The sequence below is a fragment of the Hypanus sabinus genome, chromosome 6, assembly GCF_030144855.1.
Source record: "Hypanus sabinus isolate sHypSab1 chromosome 6, sHypSab1.hap1, whole genome shotgun sequence".
Classification (NCBI taxonomy): Eukaryota; Metazoa; Chordata; class Chondrichthyes; order Myliobatiformes; family Dasyatidae; genus Hypanus; species Hypanus sabinus.
In genome coordinates this window covers 64,170,285-64,194,251 of record NC_082711.1, presented here as the reverse complement: position 1 = coordinate 64,194,251, position 23,967 = coordinate 64,170,285, and the positions used below count along the sequence as shown (strand labels likewise).

Here is a 23,967-nt window from a genome sequence, read left to right as displayed (position 1 = left end):
CAAGATAACTTGCAAACTGCGTCTTATTGAATCATGGTAATACTCAGATTTGTCTGGGCACTTCCTGAGAATATTTATCTTTGCAAAGCAGGTTGATGTCATTCCTTAACATATGCTTCCTTTAGAGTACTGCAAGACTTGGACTTGATCAGCACAAAGGTCATAATCTCAAAACATTGAAATGAAAGGCTTGCAGATATGTCAGTAACCTACCCAGATTCTCATGACACCTCACAGTGAACTGAGCAATGCACCTCTGATCTCTTAACCATGCCTTACCCATGGGCCATTGATGGCCACCACAGAGATCTTGCACTGGCTGGTCAAGATGGTGCCAGGTTGCAATGTCCGCCAACATTATGAATCAGACTTAAGCTGATTTTTAGGCTCCTAGAGATGGTTTTAGGGTCAGCTTAGGGAGTAATGTGTCAGGTTAGGGTTTAAGCTCAGGAATGAAGGGGAGTTAGATATTGGGACAGCGAATAAAACATCAGGGACAGGAGCTGGTGGTTGGATTCCAGGTCTGAGTGCTCTGCAGTTGAAGTCCAACAGCCCCCATGAAAGGATGTTGTGTTGGTAGGCACTGAGGATGAACACCAGCGATCACCAGTGATCACTGTGGTCAACGACAAAGGTCATCGGGCCAGTGGACGAAGGCTGCTGACCCCTCCAGGTTGGTGGTCCAAGTGAATCTGGAGTTCAAGGCTTAGAGTTCAAAGTCCTGTGAGAAGTGAGTCCTAGTATTGATGCAGAAGGTTGAAGATAATAAGACCATAAGGTATGAGAGCAGAATTAGGCCACTTGGCCTATTGAGTCTGTTCCGACATTCCGTCATGGCTGACTTATTATCCTTCTGAAACCCATTTTCCTGCCTTCTCCTGACATCGTGACTAATCAAGAACTATCAACCTCCACATTAAATAGACTCAATGACTTGATCTCCACACCCGTCCGTGGGAATAAATTCCACAGATTCACCGCACTCTGGCTGCAGAAATTCCTCCTCATTTCTGTCCTACATGGAAGTCCCTCTATAATCAGGCTGTGCTCTTTAGTCCTAATTGTCCAATTATAGAAAAATCCTTTCCACATCCACTCTGTCCAGGCCTATCAATATTCAATAGGTTTGAATGAGATCCTCCCCTCATTCTTTTAAACTCCAGAAAGTACAAACCCAGAGCCATCAGATGTTCCACATACGTTCACCCGGAATCATTTATTCCCAGAACCACTCTTGTCAACCTCCTCTGGATCCACTCCAACGCCAGAACGTTTGATTAGATAACAGACCCAAACTTACTCACAATACTCCAAGTGCTGTCTGACCAATGCCTTATAAAGCCTCAGCAGTATATCCTGGCTCTTATATTCTAGTTCTCTCAAAATGAATTATAACATTGCATTTAATCTACAGGGGATCTGCACAAGGACTCCCGAGACCTTTTACACATCTGATTCTTGATTTTCTCTCTGGTTAGGAAATAGCCTATGTTTTTATTCCTTCTACCAAATGGCATGGCCATATACTTCCCAAACTATATTCAATCCACCATTTTTTGTCCATTTCCCAATCTGTCTAAGTCCATCCTCAGATTCCTTGCTTCCTGAACACTACCCGCCCCCACCTATTGTTGTATCATCAGCAAACTGACCACAAAGATACTAATTCCATCATCTAGATCTCCGATCTATAATGTGAAAAGAAGCAGTCCCAATACAAATGTTCTAAACAGGAGCACACAGTTCTAAACGGTACAAAACAGACATGACTGGGGTGCATCTGCATTGTTTGTTGAACATGGCAGAGGAAGTTAAGAAACAAACTAATGGGGTCCTGGACTTTATAAATGAAGGAGGACAATGCAAGATCAGGGAAGTCATGTTCATCTATAAAACAATGGTTTGGCCACAACTGGAATACTATATATAGTTCTGGGTGCCTTAAGTAAGGAAGGATATAATTGTTTTGTAGAAGGTACAAAAGAGATTTTCCAAATGAGTCCAGGGAAGAGGAAATGATGACAAACCAGGGTTGTTCTCCTTGGAACATTTGATGGTGGGGGGGGGGGGGGGCGGTGGAGTGGATTTATAAACGCAAAGCTTATAATCAAGGTAGAGAGATTGTTCCCATTGATGTAAAGATCAATAACTTGGGGAAATAAAATTAAGGGGATTGACAAAAGAATGAGAAATGACCGGAGTACAGGCCTGCTTTTTTTTAATCCACTGACTGGGTAGAATCTGGAATACATGGCCAGGGGTGACAGCGGAGGCAGATTCAATTTTAATTTGTGGAAATAAACTGAATTATTATCCCAAAGGAAAGAGTTTGCAGGGATGTGGATAGAGAATGAGGGTGAGGAAACAAACTGGATTATTCTAATTGATCCAGAAACAATTTGACAGGCCAGGTGGCTTCCCTCCATGCCAAGTCTTTCTGAAAATCTATACTACCTGTTTTTGATCCCTCTGCTAAGAGAATGAAGTCTATTCTATTTATTCTCTAAGCCTGTGATAATCTTCACTTCATACACTTTTTCTTTGTTTCAAAGAAAAAAATCACAACCTATCCAACCTTCCCTCATTATTAATATTTTCCAGCCCCAAAAATATCCTCATAAATCTTCACCACACACTCTTGATATATATTTCTTAAATTGTGATATAATGTTAGTAACCTCCCAATCATTTAGCACTTCTCTTTTTGCCAAGGTGGATAAAATATGATTGTCAGAGCTTTGACAATTTCTTCCTCTGCTTACTTTAACTCGGGATATATTTTCATGCGCCTTTTCATTTATGCACGTTCAAAAATGCTAAACCTTTTAATACTTCTTCTCTTGCAATATTTATCCCGATAATATTTCATAATCTCCATCCTTAATTGCATCAGCATGATCCACTTTTTGTGAAGGTTGTCACAAAATCTCATTAAGAATTAAACTCACATACCCTCTGTTTCCTTTTCAATTCCTCAGACTCAGCCGAATCTTCCCCTGCTTATCCTCTTACTCTTTATATGTCTTCCCATTTTCTTTGATTTTTTCTTTATTCATACACACTCTTTACTTTCCTAATTTCTTCTTAAATTTCATTTCTGCACTTTCACCCCTACTCTTTCTGACTTACTCTATTGATTGTTTTGTTTCTTTTATCCCACTGAATCTTTCCTTTTATTTTTATATTTTGGAGATACAGCTTAGAATAGGCCCTTCTGGCCCCTCGAGTTGCACTGCTCACTGAACCCCGACAACCCTGACTGCGTAGGGGTTAGTGTGATGCTATTACAGCTCAGGATTTGGAGTTCAGTTCTGGTGCCGTTCTCTACATCCTCCCTGTGGAATGTGTGGGTTTTCTCTGGGTCTTCCCAGCTTCCTGCCACAGTCCAAAACACATACCAGTATGGGCAGGTTAATCGGTCATTGTAAATTGTCCCGTGATTTTGTTAGAGTTAATCGGGGTTGTCAGGAGGTTGCTAGGGTGTCAGGAAGGGCCAACTCCACGCTGTATTGCTAAATAAAGAAAAACCCTAATCTAATGACGGGACAACTTATGTTGTCTAATTAACCTACCTGGTACATCCTTAAACCAGAGGTCACAGAGAAAACCTATGCATTCTACAGGGTGGACGTGCAGAGGCTCCTTATACAGGAAGCTGGAATAGAATTCCAGACTCTGGCGCCCCAGGCTGCAATAGAATCGCGTCAACCACTATGCTATTGTGGCACCCCCCTACTACCTGTGCATTATGTTATCCAGGATACTATTTATTAGGAAGTGATATCTCTCCTTTACGCAGAACACCTTTGAATCCCCTTTTCTAACATCTCACGCTACTCTGACACTGATTTATTTTCAAGTAGCTGCTTCCAGTCCAATTTGTTAAATTACTTCCCCAATTTGTCTTCCTTCAATATAGCATCATGACTCTTTTCTTTGTCATTTCTCCATAACTATGATAAAACTAACTGAATTATGATCACTACCAAAATAAAGGGCATCAGTCAAGCATCATTCACTGAACCTAATTGAGAAGTACTCCTCCGGTTGGATTTGCTGCATGTTGGATTGTCCTGGACATAGCGTAGAAATTCTGTCTACTCTGTACTCTTTACAATATGTGTATCCCAGTTAGTATTAAGATATTGGAAATACGACTTCTTTTCACTTTCAGATCCTTACCACAAATTCACATTTCTATCTGTTTTACATAGCCATATTGATTTCACAGACAGATGGCCTCCTTTCACACGGGAACTAACTCCTAAACCTTTGCTTCCTGTCTTTTGATCCCTCTGCTAAGGGAACAAGGTCCATCCTAATTAATTTTTCTAAGCTTTTCATAATAGAGTTGCTGTGCCACAGAACCAACAGGACAGAAACACCTAGTCAATGCCAAACTATTAATCTGCCTAGTCCCATTGATCTGCACCTGTACCATAGCCCTTCATTCCCCTCCCATCCACGTCCCCAACCAAATGTCTTTTAAATGTTGAAAGCAAACCCACATCCACCACTCCCCTGGCAGCTCGTTCCACACTCTCACCACCCTGTGAGTGAAGAGCTTCCCCCTCACGTCCCCCTTTCACCCTTAACCCATGACATCCAGTTCCAATCTCACCTAACCTCAGTGGAAAATACCCTATCTATAGTTGGTTGAATAGGTAGGTATTTATTCCCTGGATCAAGGAACAATTAGGGGAGTGTGGTGACCCACTTTCTGCACAGGCAAACCGGCTCACAAATAGCCAGCGCGCGGGGAGAGACTTTGGTAATGCCTCTCTGACATCATTTCCATCCGGAGAGGGCGGGCACTAGGGATTAAATGCCAGCGCCGCGAAGTTTGAATAAACTAGTCTCGAAATGACTTATCGACTGCGTGTTGTCTCTAGCTCTGTATGTAGTACATTGCTACATTGGTGACCCCGACGGTCCAAACGGGATTTGGATCAAAGATGACCGACTCTTCATCCGTTCACGCAGTTTCGCTAAAACTGCCAACTTTCTGGATGTTGCGACCACGCGTGTGGTTTAGCCAAGCAGATGCCCAGTTCCAGATTTGGCAGATATCCTCTGATTCCACGCGTTACTATCACGTGGTGAGCGCCCTGAACCAGGAGACGGCCGCCCAGGATGCGGATTTCATACAGTCGCCCCCGGAAGAAGGCAAATATGAAGCATCAAAGTGCTGCTCATTGGGACCTTTGGCCTCTCACAGCGTGAGCAGGGTGCCCGCCTGCTTCACCTGGACGGTTTGGGAGACAGACTGCCGTCAGCATTGATGAAAGAGATGCTGGCCCTGGCTGACGGACACAAGCCCTGCCTCATGTTTGAGCAAGCGTTCCTAGAGCAACTGCCCGAGGACATACATCTGCTGCTGGCCAATGCAGATTTCAGCTACCCCCGGAAGGTGGCGGCCTGGGCAGACGTGCTGTGGAAAGCCAAGAGGGAGAGCGTGGCGTCCGTCAGTCAGATTACCAGGCCACGCACCCAATAGCAGACCAGACCAGGCCTGGCAGGGGGGCGCAAACAACACAGAGGCAGGAGTGAGGAGGACAGTGAACAGTGGTGTTTCTACCACCAGCAGTGGGGCACAAAAGCCCGTCGTTGTCACCCACCCTGCAAGGGCCAGGGCCAGAGCCAGCTGCTGCTAAAGGCTATGGTGGCTGGCCACCAGGACGGCCTCTTGTACACCTGGGACAAACAGTCGGGACGCCGCTTCTTAATCGACACCTGAGTGGACCTGATGGGATACGACACCTGCAACAGGAAGCCAGGACCCACCCTGAGGGCCGCAATGGCAGCACGATACGGACCAACGGCACCAACACAGTGCAGCTGCAGTTCAGCGCCAGCCAGTTCACGTGGGACTTCACACTGGCCGCCGTGGCCCAACCACTCCTCGTCTGGGGATACCATCAAATCCCGGTGCACCCTGAAGACATCCCCAAAATAGCACTTATTACCCCATTTGGCCTGTTCGAGTTCCTCCGAATGCCTGAAGAATGCCGCACAGACGTTCCAGCGGCTAATGGATGCGGTGGGACACGACCTGAACTTTGCGTTCATCTATTTGGACGACATCCTCGTAGCCAGCAGTAGTTGTCAGGAGCATCTGTCCCACCTCTGCCAGCTCGACTCCCGCCTGAGTGATTTCGCCCTCACGATCAACCTGGCCAAATGCCAGTTTGGTCTCAATACCATCGACTTCCTGGGCCACAGGATTACCAAAGACGGGGCAACACCTCTGCCCGCCAAGGTAGACGCGATCCGCCACTTTGCCCAGCCCAACACGGTTAAAGGCCTGCAGGAGTTCATTGGTATGGTGAACTTCTACCACCATTTCCTCCCCTCAGCAGCCCGTGTCATGTGCCCTTTGTACAGTCTGATGTCGCGTAAAGGCAAGGACATTACTTGGGATGAGGAGTCTATGGCCGCTTTCGTTAAAGCCAAGGAAGCCTTGGCAGATACCGCAATGCTGGTGCACCCCAGAACGGACGTTCCGACCACCCTCATGGTGGATGCATCCGACACATCAGTCGGTGGGGTGCTGGAGCAACTCATCGAGGGGCGCTGGCAACCCCTGGCGTTCTTCAGCAAGCACCTACGAACACCCGAACTCAAGTACAGTGCTTTCGACCGGGAGCTGTTGGCACTGTATCTGGCAATCCAGCATTTCAGGTACTTCTTAGAAGGCAGGCCGTTCACCGCGTTCACAGACCACAAACCGTTGACCTTCGCGTTCACGAAGATGTCCCATCCCTGGTCGGCTCGCCAGCGGCGACATCTGTCCTACATCTCCGAGTACACGACGGACATCCAGCATGTCTCGGGAAAGGACAACGTCGTGACGGATGCACTCTCCAGACCAGCTGTCCAGGCCCTGTCCCTGGGGGTGGACTATGCAGCACTGGCGGAGGCGCAGCAGGCAGACGACGAGATGCCCAGCTACAGGACCACAGTCTCGGGTTTGCAGCTGCAAGACTTTCTCGTAGGCCCAGGTGAGAGGATCCCCCTGTGCGACGTGGCTACCGGCCAACCTCGCCCCATCATCCCGGCAGCCTGGAGGCAGTGAGTTTTTGACTCCATACACGGTTTGGTGCACCCATCTATCAGGACAACTGTCCGGCTGGTCTCCAGCAAGTTCGCGTGGCACGGACTTCGCAAGTAGGTCAGTGAATGGGGCAGAACATCCGCGCAGTGCCAAACAGCCAAGGTGCAGCGGCACACTAAAGCCCCGCTGCAGCAGTTCGAACCCACCCACCGGAGGTTCGACCACATTCATGTGGATATCGTGAGCCCCCTACCAGTGTCCCGAGGAGCGCGGTACCTCCTAACAATGGTAGACCGGTTCACGAGGTGGCCAGAGGCGGTCCCGCTCACCAACACATCTGCCGATTCCTGCGCCCGAGCACTGATTGCAACCTGGGTAGCATGCTTCGGGGTACTGGCCCACATTACCTCCGACAGAGGCGCCCAGTTCACCTTCAGCCTGTGGTCGGCTGTGGCCAGCCTGTTGGGAACGCAGCTACACCACACAACTGTCTACCACCCACAGTTGAACGGACTGGTGGAACGCTTCCACCGTCACTTGAAGTTGGCTCTCATGGCCCGCCTGAGAGGACCTAACTGGGTGGACGAGCTTCCTTGGGTCCTGCTTGGAATTCGTACGGCGCCCAAAGAGGATCTGCACGCCTCATCGGCCAAGTTGGTGTACGGCACACCCCTGGCCGTCCCAGGAGAGTTCATACCAGCCCCAAGGGGGCAAGAGGAAGAACCCACAGCAGTCCTGAACAGACTACGCGAAAGGATCGGCAACCTGGCCCCCGTACCAACCACAGCACGGACGGACCACGACCCATGTACCCAAAGACCTGCAGAACTGTAAGTTTGTGTTTGTACGTAGGGGTGGACACCAGGCACCACTACAGCGGCCCTACGAGGGGCCGTTCAAGGTGATCAACAACAACGGGTCCACATACGTTCTGGACATTGGGGGGAAAGAGGAGGTTTTCACGGTGGACCGACTCAAACCAGCCCATGTGGACTTGGTGCAGCCGGTCAAGTTTCAGGCACCGCGGCGCAGAGGCAGACCTCCCAAACAGAGGCTGATCCAAACTGTGGACATTGGGGGGTGTATTGCCGGTTCTGGGGAGGTGTTATGTGGTGACCCACTTTCTGCACAGGCAAACCGGCTCACAAATAGCCAGCGCGCGGGGAGAGACTTTGGTAATGCCCCTCTGACATCATTTCCACCCGGAGAGGGCGGGCGCTGGGGATTAAATGCCAGCACCGTGAAGTTTGAATAAACTAGTCTTGAAATGACTTACCAACTGCGTGTCGTTGTCTCTAGCTCTGTATGTAGCACATCACTACAGGAGATTTGATAGATGTATACAAAATTCTGAGTGATATACAGTTGCAAGAATAAGTTCGTAAACCCTTTGCAATTATTTGGTGTTTTGCATGAACTACTCATAAAATGTGGTCTGATCTTTATCTAAATCACAATAATAGATAAACACTATCTGCCTAAACTACTAACATACAAACAAATGTACTTTTTCTCATCAATACTCAGAACATCATCTAAACAATTACATTCTAGGCTCTGAAAGGTACATGAACCTCTGTGATAATGTCATCTACAAAAGTTATTTGGAGTCAGTTATTCCAATCAATGAGATGAGATTGGGGGTGTGGGTTGGAGAGGTGCCCTGCCCTATAAAAAAGATACACAAAGTCAGGTTACTGACAGAGCCTGCTCGTCTCAAGAAAGATCTGTTTACGTTTGAAACACCCCGGTTCCCTTGGCTGCGTAAATCTAGGGAAGACAACCTCCGGCCCCGCCAAGTTTTAGAGATTGAGGCGCACTGGATCCCACCCCAAACCTCGGTTTGTGTGGACACTGTGTCATTTGCTACCCTGTTACAAATTAATGCCACGAAATAACAGACAGTACACTGCATATGATTAAAGGAATTATGTTTATGAATCTTAACTGAAGGGTTAGTAAAGAATAACAAAAAAAAGGGCCCATTCCAATTAAACAGTCAAATGTGAACAAGTAGGAACTCGTGTTGAACAACTTTGTCACTCATGCACTGGGTCCTCAGTCAACGTGAGAGCATACTCCACTTTCCAAACGTTGCTCACAATCCATCTCGAGCAAATGAGTCTCCCACTGGATCATATGCTATGACCGGTTCACCCCAGTGTCTTCTCTCTACATCTCCTCTCGAACAAAAAACCCAGGACCTCGCCAAGAGAAACCTCCCGCTAATTGGATGGCACTCATTCCACATCATCCCTTATCTTCAACAATAACACCAACAGGCTGAAAGCACAACAAACAGCTCTTACAGAGCTGCACAAAATAAAATACATACAACATAACAGTAAAATATATGAACCAGGGTATTAAATGTCTATGATGTCTTGATCAAAAAAACTTTCAGTGAATCTTAGAAAAAGAATTGTGGAGACGCATGAAGTTGGAAAAAGCTACTAAAGCATATCTAAAGACCTGAGTCTTCATCAGTACACAACAAGTGAAATTTATTACAAGAAAATGGAGGAAATTCAGTACTGTTGATACTCTCACTAGGAGAGGGCATCCTGCAAATATCATACAAAGAGCACAACATGGAATGCTGAAGGAGACAGAGACAAAAAAGAACCCAAGGGTAACAGCAAAAGACCTGCAGAAATCTCTAGAACTTGCTAAAGCCTCTGTTCATGTGCCCACTATAAGAAAAGCACTGAACAAGAATGGTGCTCGTGGAAGAACACCATGGAGGAAACCACCGCTCTCCAAAAAAAAAACATTGCTGCTCATCTCAAGTTTGCAAAAGACCACCTGGATGTTCCACAATGCTTTTGGAACAATATTACAATGTTCTGTGGACAGACGAGACAAAAGTTGAACTTTTTGGCAGAAACGCACACTGTTGTGTTTGGAAGAAAAAGGGCACTGCACCCTAACACTAAAACCTCACCACAACTATGAAACATGGTGGAAAGAGCATCATGGGTTGGGGCTGCTTTGCTGCCTCAGGGCCTGGACAGCTTGCAATCATTGAGGAAACAATGAATTCACAATTGTATCAGGACATTCTACAGGAGATTGTCAGGGTAATGGTCCATCACCTGAAGCTTAACAGAAGTTGGATGATGCAACAAGACAATGATCCAAAATGCAAGAGTAAATCTACAACAGTATAGTCTAAAAAGAAGAAAATTTGTATTTGGAATGGCCAAGTCAAAGTCTAGAACTTAACCCAATTGATATGCTTGGCATGACTTGAAGAGTCATGAAGAGGGCTGTTCACGCAAGGATGCCAGAAAAACTGATGAACTGAAAGAGTTTTGTATGGAGGAATGGCCTAAAATTCTTCCTTGGCAATGTGCGTCTGATCAGCAGCTACAGGAAATGCTTGGTGGAGGTTATTGCTGCTAAAGGATTCTTACCAATTATTAAATACAGGGGTTCACATATTATTTACAGCCTGGACTGTGAATGATTAAACAATGTGTTCAATAAAGACATGAAAAGTACAATTGTTTGTGTGTTATTTCTTTAGGCAGATTGTGTTTATCAGAAGGAGAAATTGTTGTTCATGCCATCAGGTTGGAAGATACCTAGAAGGAATATGAGATGTTGCTCCTCCAACCTGAGTGTGGCCTCATCATAGCAAAAGAAGAGGCTGTAGTTCATGGTTTTCTTTTTCTTTCTTTTGCATCGTACTGTTGCCACAAAGTTAACAAAATTTCACTACATATGGTAATCATAGAAAACCTAATTCTGATTCAAATTCTCTGACTCTGACACGTCAGATTGGAATGGGAATAGAAATTAAAATGGTTAGCAACGGGGATATTCACCTTTTGGCAGATGGAGTGGAGGTGCTTGATTTATGAAGGCCAACATGCTAAAAGCTTGCTTTACATCTCTTTGTCCCCCTGCCCCCGCTTCTCAATAAGTTCCCCATGATGCTGAGCATTTCTTCCATCACCTCCAACTCCATGCCTACTTTTTTGGCAAGGACTCTTGAGCCCACACCAATAACTCTTTCTCCCATCTTCAACCCTCCTCTTCTATCTGCTCTGGATCTTTTTATCGCTACCTGCTGACAAGACATCAACAATCTCCACTTTAACACTCCTCTGTCCAATTCAAAACCTCACCCTCTCTGAATGGGCTGCTCTCCACGCGTTTTTTCGATTGAGTATTGATGACATATTTTATCTGAATGCTTATATTAATCTTATTTTTGTGCCCCTTTATAAATAAAGACTTTTAAAGATAGTACCATCAGACTTCAACGGGCCTCTGTATCTTTGCTGGTAAGTGACCCAGTTACGGGGTTTGTAACAGGTCTCAGGTGGTGATGACAGGGTGTACAGAAGCGGGATATACCAACTAGTGGAGTGGTGTCGCAGGAACAACCTGGCACTCAACGTCAGTATGATGAAAGAGCTCTTAGTGGTCTTCAGGAAGTGTAAGACAAAGGAGCACATACCAATCCTCAGAGGGATCAGAAGTGGGAAGAGTGAGCAGCATCAAGCTCCTGCATGTCAAGATCTCTGAGGAGCTAACCTGGTCCCAACATATCAGTGCAACTATAAAGAAGGCAAGACAGTGACTATACTTTATTAGGAGTTTGAAGAGATTTGGCATGTCAACAAATACACTCAAAAACTTCTACAGTTGTACCATGGAGAGCATTCTGACAGGCTGCATCACTGTCTGGTATGGAGGGGCTACTGCACAAGACCGAAAGAAGCTGCAGAAAGTTGTAAATCTAGTCAGCTCCATCTTGGGTACTAGCCTACAAAGTACCCAGGACACCTTCAAGGAGCAGTGTCTCAGAAAGGCAGTGTCCATTATTAACGACCTCCAGCACCCAGGGTATGCCCTTTTCTCACTGTAACCATCAGGTAGGAGGCACTGAAGCCTGAAGGCACACACTCAGTGATTCAGGAACAGCTTCTTCCCCTCTGTCATCTGATTCCTAAATGGACATTCAAACTTTGGACACTACCTCACTTTTTTTTAATGTACAGTATTTCAGTTTTTGCACATTTTAAAAAATCTATTCAACATACATAATTTATTTACTTGTTTATTTATTATTATCTTTTATTTTATTATTTTTTTTCTCTCTCTGCTAGATTATGTATTACATTGAACTGCTGCTGCTAAGTCAACAAATTTGACATCATATGCCAGTGATAATAAACCTGACTCGGATTCTGATTAAGCATTCTTTGTTTAAATAATTAATTATGGGTTATATGTAAAAGTGCATGAATGGCATACGTCATTACGCCACCATGTCATATGTGGTCACCTCACTAAAATAAAATCCAAGTTTACATGTCCTCGGGTGTGCAGAATGTCCCAACTGCCCCTGCTTGCGACTTTTGAAATCCCTCTCCCACTACACAACACTTGAAACTGTGGTGCACTGAATAATCTTAATCAACTTCAGTAAATCATCCTTCAGTTACTATTGGTTATCCTGCTTTACAGTGCTTCCGCATTGTTAATTTTTTCCAGCGCTGACACATTTGAGTGTATTTGTTGACATGCCAAATCCCTTCAAGCTCCTAATAAAGTATAACCACCGTCTTGCCTTCTTTTTGTCTACATCAATATGTTGGGACCAGGTTAGATCCTCAGAGATCTTGACACCCAGGAACTTGAACAATATACTTACATTATTACTGAAATACTAAATAAAAACCAGAACCAGAGTGGATATCTTTATTCTGTACTACTCTGATCTAATTCTACAATCTACAGACTCACTTTCAAGGACTCTTTTCAACATGTTTTCAACTCATTTTTATCTGCACAGTTTGTCTTCCTTTCACATTGTTGTTGACAAGTCTTAAGTTTGTTTATGTATAGTTTTTCATAAAATTCCATTGTATTTTTTCTGTAAATGTCTGAAAGAAAGTGAATCTCAATGTAGTGTATGGTATAATATACAGACCTTGATAATAAATTTGATTTGAACTTCAGCTGGTGTGGCATACAGTTTTAGCAAAGCCTCCCTCCATTTGGCCCCTTGTACTGCTCCACAATTCGAAAGGATCATGGCTATTGTCACCTCTCTCCCCTTTCCTACATTAACCCTATAGCTCTTCATTACTTTCAGGCCTGGAAGTTCTACCTTGCTTTGCTTTGAATATATACACCAAATGAGTCTTCATAGCTCTCTTGGGTCATGAATTTCAAAGATGCAATACTTTCTGGATGAAATCTTTTTCCCTCATCAGATCCCTTACTATGGATTCTAAGACTCACAATGCTAGACATCACAACTTCACACCTCCCCTGCTAAGATAATTATACACTTCAGTGAGATACCTGCCATTTTTCTATAGTCGAGAGAATGCAATCCTGATCTATTTTAATTGTTTCTCATATGTCAAACTAGCTGTCCCTGGTACTCTACCCGAGTACACGTCTCCTCCTCCATGTCCTTTTTATCACTGCTATCCAAAACGATCAAATGGTACCATTTAACATCAGAAAATGTATACAATATGCAACCTGAAAATCTTGCTTATGCTTGCATTTCTGATATTCCTCAGGATCATGAATTAAATTAATTGGTAGGGAATTAAAGGGGAAATGTAGGAAATGTTTTCACACAACAGGTGGCAGAAGTCTGAAGGACGTTGTTTTCTACAGTAGGAGAGGCAGAAACGCTCTTCACATTTTGAAAGTACTTACGTATGTAAAGTATTTATTTATTTAGATATACAATGTGAAGTAGGCATTTTTTTAGCCTTTTTTTCTGTAAATGTCTGAAAGAAAGTGAATCTCAATGTAGTATATGATATAATATACAGACCTTGATAATAAATTTGATTTGAACTTCAGCTGGTGTGGCATACAGTTTTAGCAAAGCCACACCTGAAAAACGCTAATGATTCTAACATAATCACGAGACAATATGCAGTGACCAATTAAACTACCTGGTCTGTCTTTGGGCTGTGGGAGGAAACTGGAACACCTGGGGAAAACACATACATTCCATGGAAGGACGTACTAACTCCCTACCAATGGTGCTGGAATTGAACTCAGAGCTCACTAACACTCCGAGCTGTAACAGCACCACACTAACCACTACACTACCGTGGCGGCCCATGACCTGGAGGACCACAGACGCAATGCAATTTGAAAGCAACAATAAAGGTGCAAACTATCTTCTAGATGAGAAAAGAATTTTGAAACCAGAAGTGCAAGGGGACTCCTAGTTCAGGATGCCCTTAAGGTTGAGTCAGTTGTGAAGAAGGTTAATGCAATGTTAGCACTCATTTTGAGATGACTAAAACACGTACTGTTGAGGCTTTATAAGGTGTTGGTAAGACCACCTTTGGATATTGTGAGCAATCGTTGGCCCCATATCTCAAGAACGATATGCTGGCTCTGGAGCATGCCCATTGGAGAATGATCTCAGGAAAATGAAAAGCCTAACCTGGGTGGAGTGCTTCACGTCTCCAGGCTTGCACTTGATGGCGTTCAAAAGGATGAGGGGCGATTTCACTGAAGCCTACGGGATACTAAAAGGTCTGGACAGAGTGAACATGGAGACGATGCTACCGTTAGTAAGAGAGTCCAGGATCCAAGAGTGCAGCTGTAGAATGGAGCGACATTCATTTAAAACTAAAATTAGAAGGGATTTCCTCAGGTGAATGAATCTATAAAATTTATTGCCATAGAGGGCTGTGGAGTAAGTGTCACTGGGTGTGCTTAAGACGCTCTTCATTGATAAGGAGGTTAAGGGTGACAGGGAGAAAACAGAATAATGGGGTTCAAAAATATCAGTCATGAATTAATCGCAGACTAGACTCAGTGGGCCCAATGTTTTAATTCTGTATCAATATTTTATGCTTTTATATTGGAAGGTGGGGTTAAAGTGGATAGCTTTTACAATTGACAAGGTAATAATGGGCCAAATGGCTTTTTGCAGTGTCATAAACTTTCTGTGATTATTCTGATTTTGATTTCTCCCTACTGAAGTGAATGGTCTGACATCTCCAAATTAAATGCTAGCTTTGCTAATACAAGGGGTAATTGATAAGTTTGTGGCCTAAGGTAGAAGGAGATGAGTTATTAACTTCAAACTTTCTGCATAATCACTCAAAGAGCAGAACTGCATGTGCACTTAATGAGAGCTGTATAACTCATCTCTGTCTACCTCAGGCCACAAACTTATCAATCACCCATTTGTGGACACTTTCTGAAGGTCCAAGATCCATATGCTCCACGACCGCTGGACCAAGTGTGTAAATGTAGGAGGGGACTATGTTGAAAAATAAATGCGCTAGGTTTTCTAAAATTGACTCCTTCCACCTTAGGCCACGGACATATCAATCACCGCCTGTCGGACCAAAGCAGGAATGTCTTGAGTATTTCTACAATGTCTTGAGTATTTCCTAAGCCTTAAAATTGATAGTGCCTTTACATTCTTACACACTATAGAGAAGGTTTTGGCTTCAAATATATTTACTGCCAATAAATATCTGGCATTGCAGTGGAGTACTAGTGCATTCGAAAAACATTGAATTAATGCAGTCAAAGGGTGGAATTAGCAGGCAGTGGATTCTGCACTTGAATAATTAAAGGCATATGTAATGATAGGAGTTGCATACAGGTAATTACAATGGAGGAGGGGTGCTGTATAAATATGGAGATTCCACATGATAATAACTTGTTATGATTAGTATTTTTAATTTTCATAAGCAGAAATAGCTTACTTTGACAATAGCCTACTTCTCATTCTCTGTTGCTTCCAGTCAATGCATTGCACAAACATCAACAACTGTCATACTTCATACCAAACTTCCACAAGTTTGGATTTTTATCTTCATATCTTGTTATTATCCCACAAGTACTCTTCCAAATACAAGAATTAATGCAAGTGCGTACTTTAAGGAGACATTTCTCACTATCTGTCATACTAATCACTGTGTTTTTAACTAGTATACAACATTGTTTGAGCTGAGAAATCAGTGGGCCACTGTCAGTAAAGAGAAATACAAATTGGAAATATTATCACTATTATCAGACTCTTGAACAGACCTCCATAAGATTGTCCCTTGAACTCATGTGACTATAATAAACCAAACCTAGAACTTCTTCGACATACAACAATCCCCCTGATTTCTATTCTACTTGTATGAGTTCCAAGTGGCTACGGAAGTTAATGTGGGAATGACCGATTCTTCCACAAACAAAGCAGAAAGTGGCTAACCCAGCAGATAGATGGGTGAGTAGTTTGTGGGTTGCTGCATTCCCTCTTCTCCTTCTGTGTGCATCTGATGCAAGGCCTCAAGGTTCTCCATACTCTCTGAAATGCTCTTCCACATGGCCATGAGAAACCACCAAAATCTGTGATGGAACCTGGTGGGAGGGGGTTGAGAGAGCATTGGAAGGTTGTATGTTATGATAGCAAATGCCAGAGTTATTCCAGGGCTTAGACTTTATTTAAATAAAACTAGCCAACTGCTCATCATTAAAAAGGTGCCCCAGTATTACTTCAGGGCTGTAAGATGAAATAAATATGTGGTGGATGCTCTATGAAGAGTAGGCAGCTTGAGACGGAAATTCTCAAAGTTACAGTAACATAAAACTCAACTTTTACAACACTCTTTAACTGTGCTACCAGCAAAACTAATTGGAGTGATAATTCCATCCTAAAGTTGTTGAGCAATCTTTCAGTGGTAATTTCAGCCAGATGATATTTGTTGACATACATATTTTAACAATGTATTCATTTCCTTCTTTAACGAATATCTGTATATTATAAAAATAGTAATAAGTAGGGAAGGAAGGAAGGAAGGAAGGAAGGAAGGAAGGAAGGAAGGAAGGAAGGAAGGAAGGAAGGAAGGAAGGAAGGAAGGAAGGAAGAAAGAAAGAAAGAAAGAAAGAAAGAAAGAAAGAAAGAAAGAAAGAAAGAAAGAAAGAAAGAAAGAAAGAAAGAAAGAAAGAAAGAAAGAAAGAAAGAAACACAGTTACTTAGTTTCACTTCTTCAGGACATCTCAAATTGCTTTACAACTAAAAAAGTTCTTTTTGAAGTGTTTTCATGTAGAAAATAGACATACAACTTACTGACTGCAACAACCCCCAAAAAACACCGCAGTTGATAAATAATGTCTACAATTCTCTATCAAAAGCAACTTGTATTGATGAAGTAAGAACTAAAATGCAGGAAACACTCAGATGTCTTGGAATTAAAACATTAACTTTTCCCTTTCCACAAATACTGCCTGACTTGCTGAGTGTTTCCAACATTTTTTGTTTTTATTTCAGATTTCTAGCATCAGCAGTTTTCATTGATTTTTATCTACATTAATGAAACACCTTCTTCAGATGAGAAAAAGAGACAAAAAGATATACTTACCTGGAACTGGCATGAGCATGTCAAGTCATCACCAACTTCCTTACAGACTCCACCATATTTACATGTAGTTTCGTCACATATTTTAAAATCATCTGCAAAAAGAGATTTAAATCTAAATACTTGGCAGAAAAATTGATTTATTCTGAAATACACAACTTTTCACAAATTAAGTATCTGATGCATTAAAATATAGCCATGTTTTGTCTTAATAATTGCTGACTTCAACAATGATTATGCACCAAGACTTTAACAAGAGCCTTACAATTTCAAAACCAGGTGTATTAAATGTTATGACATATTAAGACTTGGTGTGCTCAGTGTTAACATTTCTGGAATTTAATTTTAAAGCATTCAGGTAAAGCATTAAACCAGGATAAAATTTAAAAATGCTAGCACCAGCTGTTAGTCAATGTATGAAAAATAATGCCGTTAATTCCTCAGATTTAATTCTTCCTTCATGCAATTATCCTTTACCATCTGATACACAAATCCAGTATTTTCTACTTCTGGCTTTTAGAATGAAAATTCTGAAGATTTTAGTCATTTCTATTTGTATTACTCAGCACTTCAAAGTTGTTTGAGTTCAAACTACTGCATTGTAAAGACTCATGGCAAATGTTGCTCTGACACAAGTCTTTACAACACAGTAGTTTGAACACAAACACTTGCCTTTACTATGATTCTTTCTGCATTGTTGCACCTCATCTCCAACAAACTTTCCACGGGAGTGGAGCTAATCCTCAGATCTAATGGGAGGTTGTTCACTAATGGTAAGTTGGTTCTTTAACAACCTACTTCACATTTCACAGCTCTGCTCTCTGACAACGTGTTCAGGTCCGACCCAGGCAAACACTTAAAAGACAAGTTAAACCCTGGACTGGCTGGATAGAAGAGGCTGAATGTCGGGAACTGGAGGTGAGGGTCGAACTGCTCCGTGATGTTTACTCTGCTCTCCGCAGTACTGAGATGGAGGCTGTGGTTACGGGTTTTGTGTCTGCGAGCTCTGTAACGACTTGCCCCACCAAGTGAACCAAGGCTGAGGCTGTGGGCCTACTCCGCCTACTCCAGGCTTCCTGTCTATGGCCTCACTTTAGTTCTGAATGCTGTCGCTCGCTTGTATTGCTTGCACAATTTATGTCTTTTTTCTCTCTGCACATTGGGTGTATGTTAGTCTATTTTTAAATGATTTTTTTCAGGTTTGTTGTTCTATGGCTGCCTGAAAGAAGATGAATGTCAAGCTTGTATAACATACATATTTTGATAATATATGTACTTTGAACTTTAAAAACATGGACCAGTCCCCATATCCTGAGAGCAACAATTTGGCAAAGACAGATATTGATGTGGAAATTCACCAATGTTTTTAATGCACCAGCACAACCTTCAGTCAGCTGAGGAAAAGTGACTTTTATGATCATGATCTAAGATTACAAGCCATGTCTAAGTTCATGATACAGTACCATGTTGTGATATACCAAAATGAGTTTTGCTGTCCCTTTTGTAGAACAGAGTGATCTAGGAATACTGGTGCATAGTTCCCTAAAGATGGAATGTCATGTGGATAGGGTGGTGAAGAAAGCTTTTGGTATGCTGGCCTTTATAAATCAGAGCATTGAGTATAGGAATTGGGATGTAATGTTAAAATTGCACAAGGCATTGGTGAGGTCAAATTTGGAGTATTGTGTACAGTTCTGGTCACTGAATTATAGGAAAGATGTCAACAAAATAGAGAGAGTACAGAGAAGATTTATTAGAATGTTACCTGTGTTTCAACACCTAAGTTACAGAGAAAGGTTGAACAAGTTAGGTCTTTATTATTTGGAGCGTAGAAGGTTGAGGGGGGACTTGATAGAGGTATTTAAAATTATCAGGGGGATAGATAGAGTTGACGTGGATAAGCTTTTTCCATTGAGAGTAGGGGAGATTCAAACAAGATAACATGAGTTGAGAGTTGGGGGAAAAGGAAAGGAATGGAGGGTTATGGGCTGAGTGCAGTTCAGCGGGACTAGGTGAGAGTAAGCGTTCAGCACGGACTAGAAGGGCTGAGATGGCCTGTTTCCATGCTGTAATTGTTATGTGGTTATATGGTTATGCTTCAGAGACCTGAACCACTCAAAGTAGGCAACAAAAATATCTGTCTCTACAAAGACCTCCAAATTCACCAGATGGATAAGTAGACCAACATCCATCTCCTTGGTTAACATCAGCAGTAATGAGCCTTTAACTACACTCAGCCAATTCCACTGAGCAAACAATGTCATTCGTGTCCTTGCATTTAGAACAAAAGGAAGCCTTCATAAACTTCACGAATGATCCAACAACCCAATATGTCAATAAAATACCCTGCACTACTACATTAGTCTCATTCATCACTGGACAGCTCAGAATATCAGAATGGAAGCAAGTTATCTACCCTGAGGAAGTGCCTATAAAGAAGAAAAGTGTATAATTGCCATTTGGTAACCTATTCTTCCTGAGCAGAGGCAAAATTATGGAAATCAACAATGACCTACTATGGCACTGGGGAGAGTGAAATTCCTATCTGCAGGATTTAAATCAACTTTCTAAATGTGCCAAGATGAACCATTGGTTGATTCCCCAAAATATAGCATTGAATCAGCTAAGTTTAATGGGAATGATTACTTCCTAATACCTACTCCTCCAGTTATGTATGCCATCTTTCTTTCTTCTGAAAACTGGTTCAGCATTGGCTGGAATCTCCACAACTCTCTCCCCTGTGTAAGTTTTACAGTTTGCCTCCAGTTGAAAACACAACCAACCTGGCTGATCCTGGCACACTCATATTAAACATACAGAATCAACAAAGCCAACCGAACATTAATGTTACAACTAGTTAGTCACAGTCCAATAAAATAAAGCTGGACTTAACTAATTTTTTTGACAATAAACATTGGATATTGAATAAAATTTCTTCTATCTTCAGGGTTTTTCAGCAAATACCTATAAATCCATTATGTTTTGAAAATGCAATCTCTGTCTTTTCTAACCAGTGGCCAAGTTTAAAATGAATGACCAGAAATCCATACAGAGCAATGCATAAAATTTTCCGTTAGCAAAATGATGAGTGAAAATCAGTTCCCTACATTATAGTTATAAGGCAAATATACACATTGAACATCTCAGGTTATAATTCTTTCAAATATTCTCACCAACAGTGCATTCCTGGAGGACACTATATTTCATAAGACATGAAAGACAGTTGGACATGAGTTTGGACTGAATTAATGGAGTAAATGGGTGAAAAATGTTCTCAGACTCCTGAGATGATAAACAGTTGTATCTAAGGATTTGATTACAAAAACAAGACAATTTATTTCTTATGTTACGTACCCGTGGGTATCTTGTGCCTGTCACATGACCATGATGTAATTGAGGCTATGCTGGGCATGAGGTGGAGTGACGTAATTTTCCCACCAGTGAGAGGTCATGTGATAGTTTTTTCAACAGGGTGTAAAAGGAGAACTCCTCCCTGTGACATGGGGCATTTTGGGGTTGAATTCACCAGTGACTGTTTTACAGCGTATTCGATGTTATGACGCAGTTTTGTTTTGAAGTGGAGTTTTACTTTCTGCCTTAAGTCTCAAAGGTTATTGCTGGCAGTTTTGCTACAATATTACCAGTTAGAGTCCAGTCAGAGAGTGAAGATTTATCGAAGTTCGGGAAGCTGGAGGATCAAGGAGAGTTAATGTCGATGGTGAAACAGATTTGACCTTTATTTAATCTTCGTATGAGGAATTAGTAACTTGTGTCCACGATAACTCCTGCTTTGCCAAAAGAGCAGAGAGTTGGATGCAGAGTTTCACCAAGGAAAGATCAGTGCCTTTAAACAGTTTTATTTCCTTCAATCATAAATCCCTCGGCAAGGCATACTTCAGCTGGGATCAGCAGTAACATCACGAAAGAGGATTTAATTACTCCAAGGAAAGTCTCTTCTAACTGACTGTAAATCATTTTGGACTTTTTTTGCAATACTACTTTAAAGAACTGAGTTCGTATATCTCGCTTTAAGAACTGTTCAAGTTGCCGTATCGCAGCTGACTTCCAGTTAAGTTAGTCGTCTGTTTACTTTTGGGTTTTTTTTAAAACGGTATTTAATAAATGTTTTATTTGTTATAAAAAACCTGTCTCAATCAGAAATTCATTGTTTCTGGATCATAACACTTACCAATCCAACTGCTCAATCCAGTACTTTATTTCCATGCTGGGAACTACTCAATAATTCACTTGGTTAGTACTCCTGATGTGCAAGCATAGACATTCTGACAAGATGTTATTTGCCATGAGCAGAAGCACAGCTGAGCCTAAACCAACATTCACTCAATCTGCTGATCTGCTGGATACATATCCTGTGTGGGCACCTTGTACAATTTGTTACTTCTCTAACTCTGAGCCACTGAGGTAATCCACTTTGTTGTTGTGTAGAAGATTAGTTTTCTCAACACAGTCAGGGGTTGAAGCCATATTAAAAAAAAAGCACGTGTACCCATTTGGTTGAGCATCATACTACATCCTAGGCCATCTGCTGAGGCCTCTCGAGAATATAATGAGCCATCATTCAATAAATCATTACAATAAATTGGAGCAAACTTCCTAGTTTCTTTTTCCATAACATTGTCGGGAACCATATTTTCAGCCCCTTATTTCTTTTATTAATGTTCACAATGAGATGGGAAAGTCTTTTATTTAACTCAGTTTATTTCATGATGCGTTCTAGGTCTGTCACTGTGAATTGTTTCATTACAGCAACATCAAGGAATCATCACATTAAAGAAAATGAAACCAGGAGTCGTTGTGAAGATGTGAATACATTAAACACATTGAAGGAGCAATTGTTTCAATGATGAAAATTGCTTCTTTAAAGACCCTATGCAGAGCATTTACACATATTTTCTGCGACACTAACAGCTAGATCTTAAAATTAATGTTCCATTGCCGTGAAAAAGCAGAGAATACAAAATACCTAAATGCAATTTTGAAAGAGCTTTAAGAATAACCAGGAAGGAATACATTACTGCTCTGCTTGTGATGGTGACATCCTGCTCAATTGTTGCTGTTGCAAATCACTGGAACGAGCAGCAGTATTACTTGATTATATAAAAGAAAAATGGCTTGGCTTTTTGTTTTTGAAAATGTCATCTCTACACAAGTTTTGTAAATGTGTACAGCAAGCTAGGCATAAGTACTTATGGAGATGCAAGTTCATCTGAGTTGAAAAATGTACAATGCATTTTCTGCTTTAAAGGTAGCGGGAACCTTAAGCAGGCAACGTGGTCAATATTTGTATATATTAGCATTTATTGTTGCAAGCCACTGGTTCCTAGCCAGTTAGTTGTGTAAATAATTTTATGCGACAGATATTGTGAGCACGCTTTTAAATAAATTGGCAAGATTTAATAATTACAGCTTTCAGAAACTCTGTCAAGAGCAGTTGAATGAAGAGAACATTTTCCTTTGCATAATGCTTAATCAAGAGTAGCAACCTGTAGGAACCAGTACAGCCCAACTGTGGTGAATTTCTATAGGAATTTGCTTGATCATAAGAATATGACAAGTGGGAGCTGAGCTGGGCCACACAGCTATTACTCAGTGAGACCACCGCCACTTTCCACTCTATATATCCTTTGTTTCCGTCTGTCCCTTAAATATACTCAAAGAATGAACATCCAAGTTCCTCTAGTCTACACACATTTCATTTATCTGAGAGCACAATCATCTTCACATCAAAACTTTACTGTGAGACTTTATTTTCTAGTCTTATTTTCAAGGCATCTACCTTGTCAACATTTTCCAGAATGTTTTATTTTTCCTGCAGATAAACTTTCACATCTAAATGCCAAAGATTAACAGCTTAATCCTTTCAAAAATTATCCAATAAATAATCACCTCATTATTATCAAAGATATATTAATATTGGTATTTTTATTGGCTTATTATTGTCACATTTACCAAGACACAGTGAAAAACTTGTCTTCCAAACTGTTTGTACATATCAAATCATTACATGGTGCATTTAGCTACAATAGGGTAACAACTTAAGTAACATCTTAAAAAAGAAAAAAAAAATAAGTTTAAAGGGGAGATTCCAAGGCTTAAACCCATGTCAGTTTTCACCAATAGTATTAGTCAGGAAGCACAGGGGTGACCAGATGCAAATCAGAACACGCACAGCAGAATGCCAGATAACCTCAAGTTATCAACAGTAAAATGAGGGAAGGAACCATAAATGTTTCAGAATAGTCGGGATGAGGGTTAAGAAGATCATTGAAGAGGATCTCTGTAACGGGAGTGAAAGCAGGAGGATCAAGTTAACACAGAGTTGGAAAAAGATTATCAAAGTTGGCTTGAAAATGAACTGCATCTTGCTCATTTTGAGAATCACCTCTGGCTATTTGAATTGAAGAACAAAGGAAACAGAGAACTTATTGTCATGGTGACATGACAACCTTTCCCTCAATATCAGGAAAAGAGAAGAGCAGGTCATTGACTTCTGGAAACAGGGTGGTGCACAGACTCCTGTTAATA

At 41.9% G+C, this 23,967-nt stretch overlaps 1 protein-coding gene across 1 annotated transcript in view; it reads right to left on the bottom strand.

Moving 5' to 3' along the window:
* LOC132395539 (tomoregulin-1-like) overlaps positions 1-23,967 on the bottom strand; it is a 254,239-nt gene that overhangs the window by 120,703 nt on the left and 109,569 nt on the right. The window contains exon 2 of the mRNA XM_059972305.1: positions 17,425-17,516. Coding sequence (XP_059828288.1) covers positions 17,425-17,516 — 92 coding nt within the window. The remainder of the gene's footprint in view (positions 1-17,424; positions 17,517-23,967) is intronic.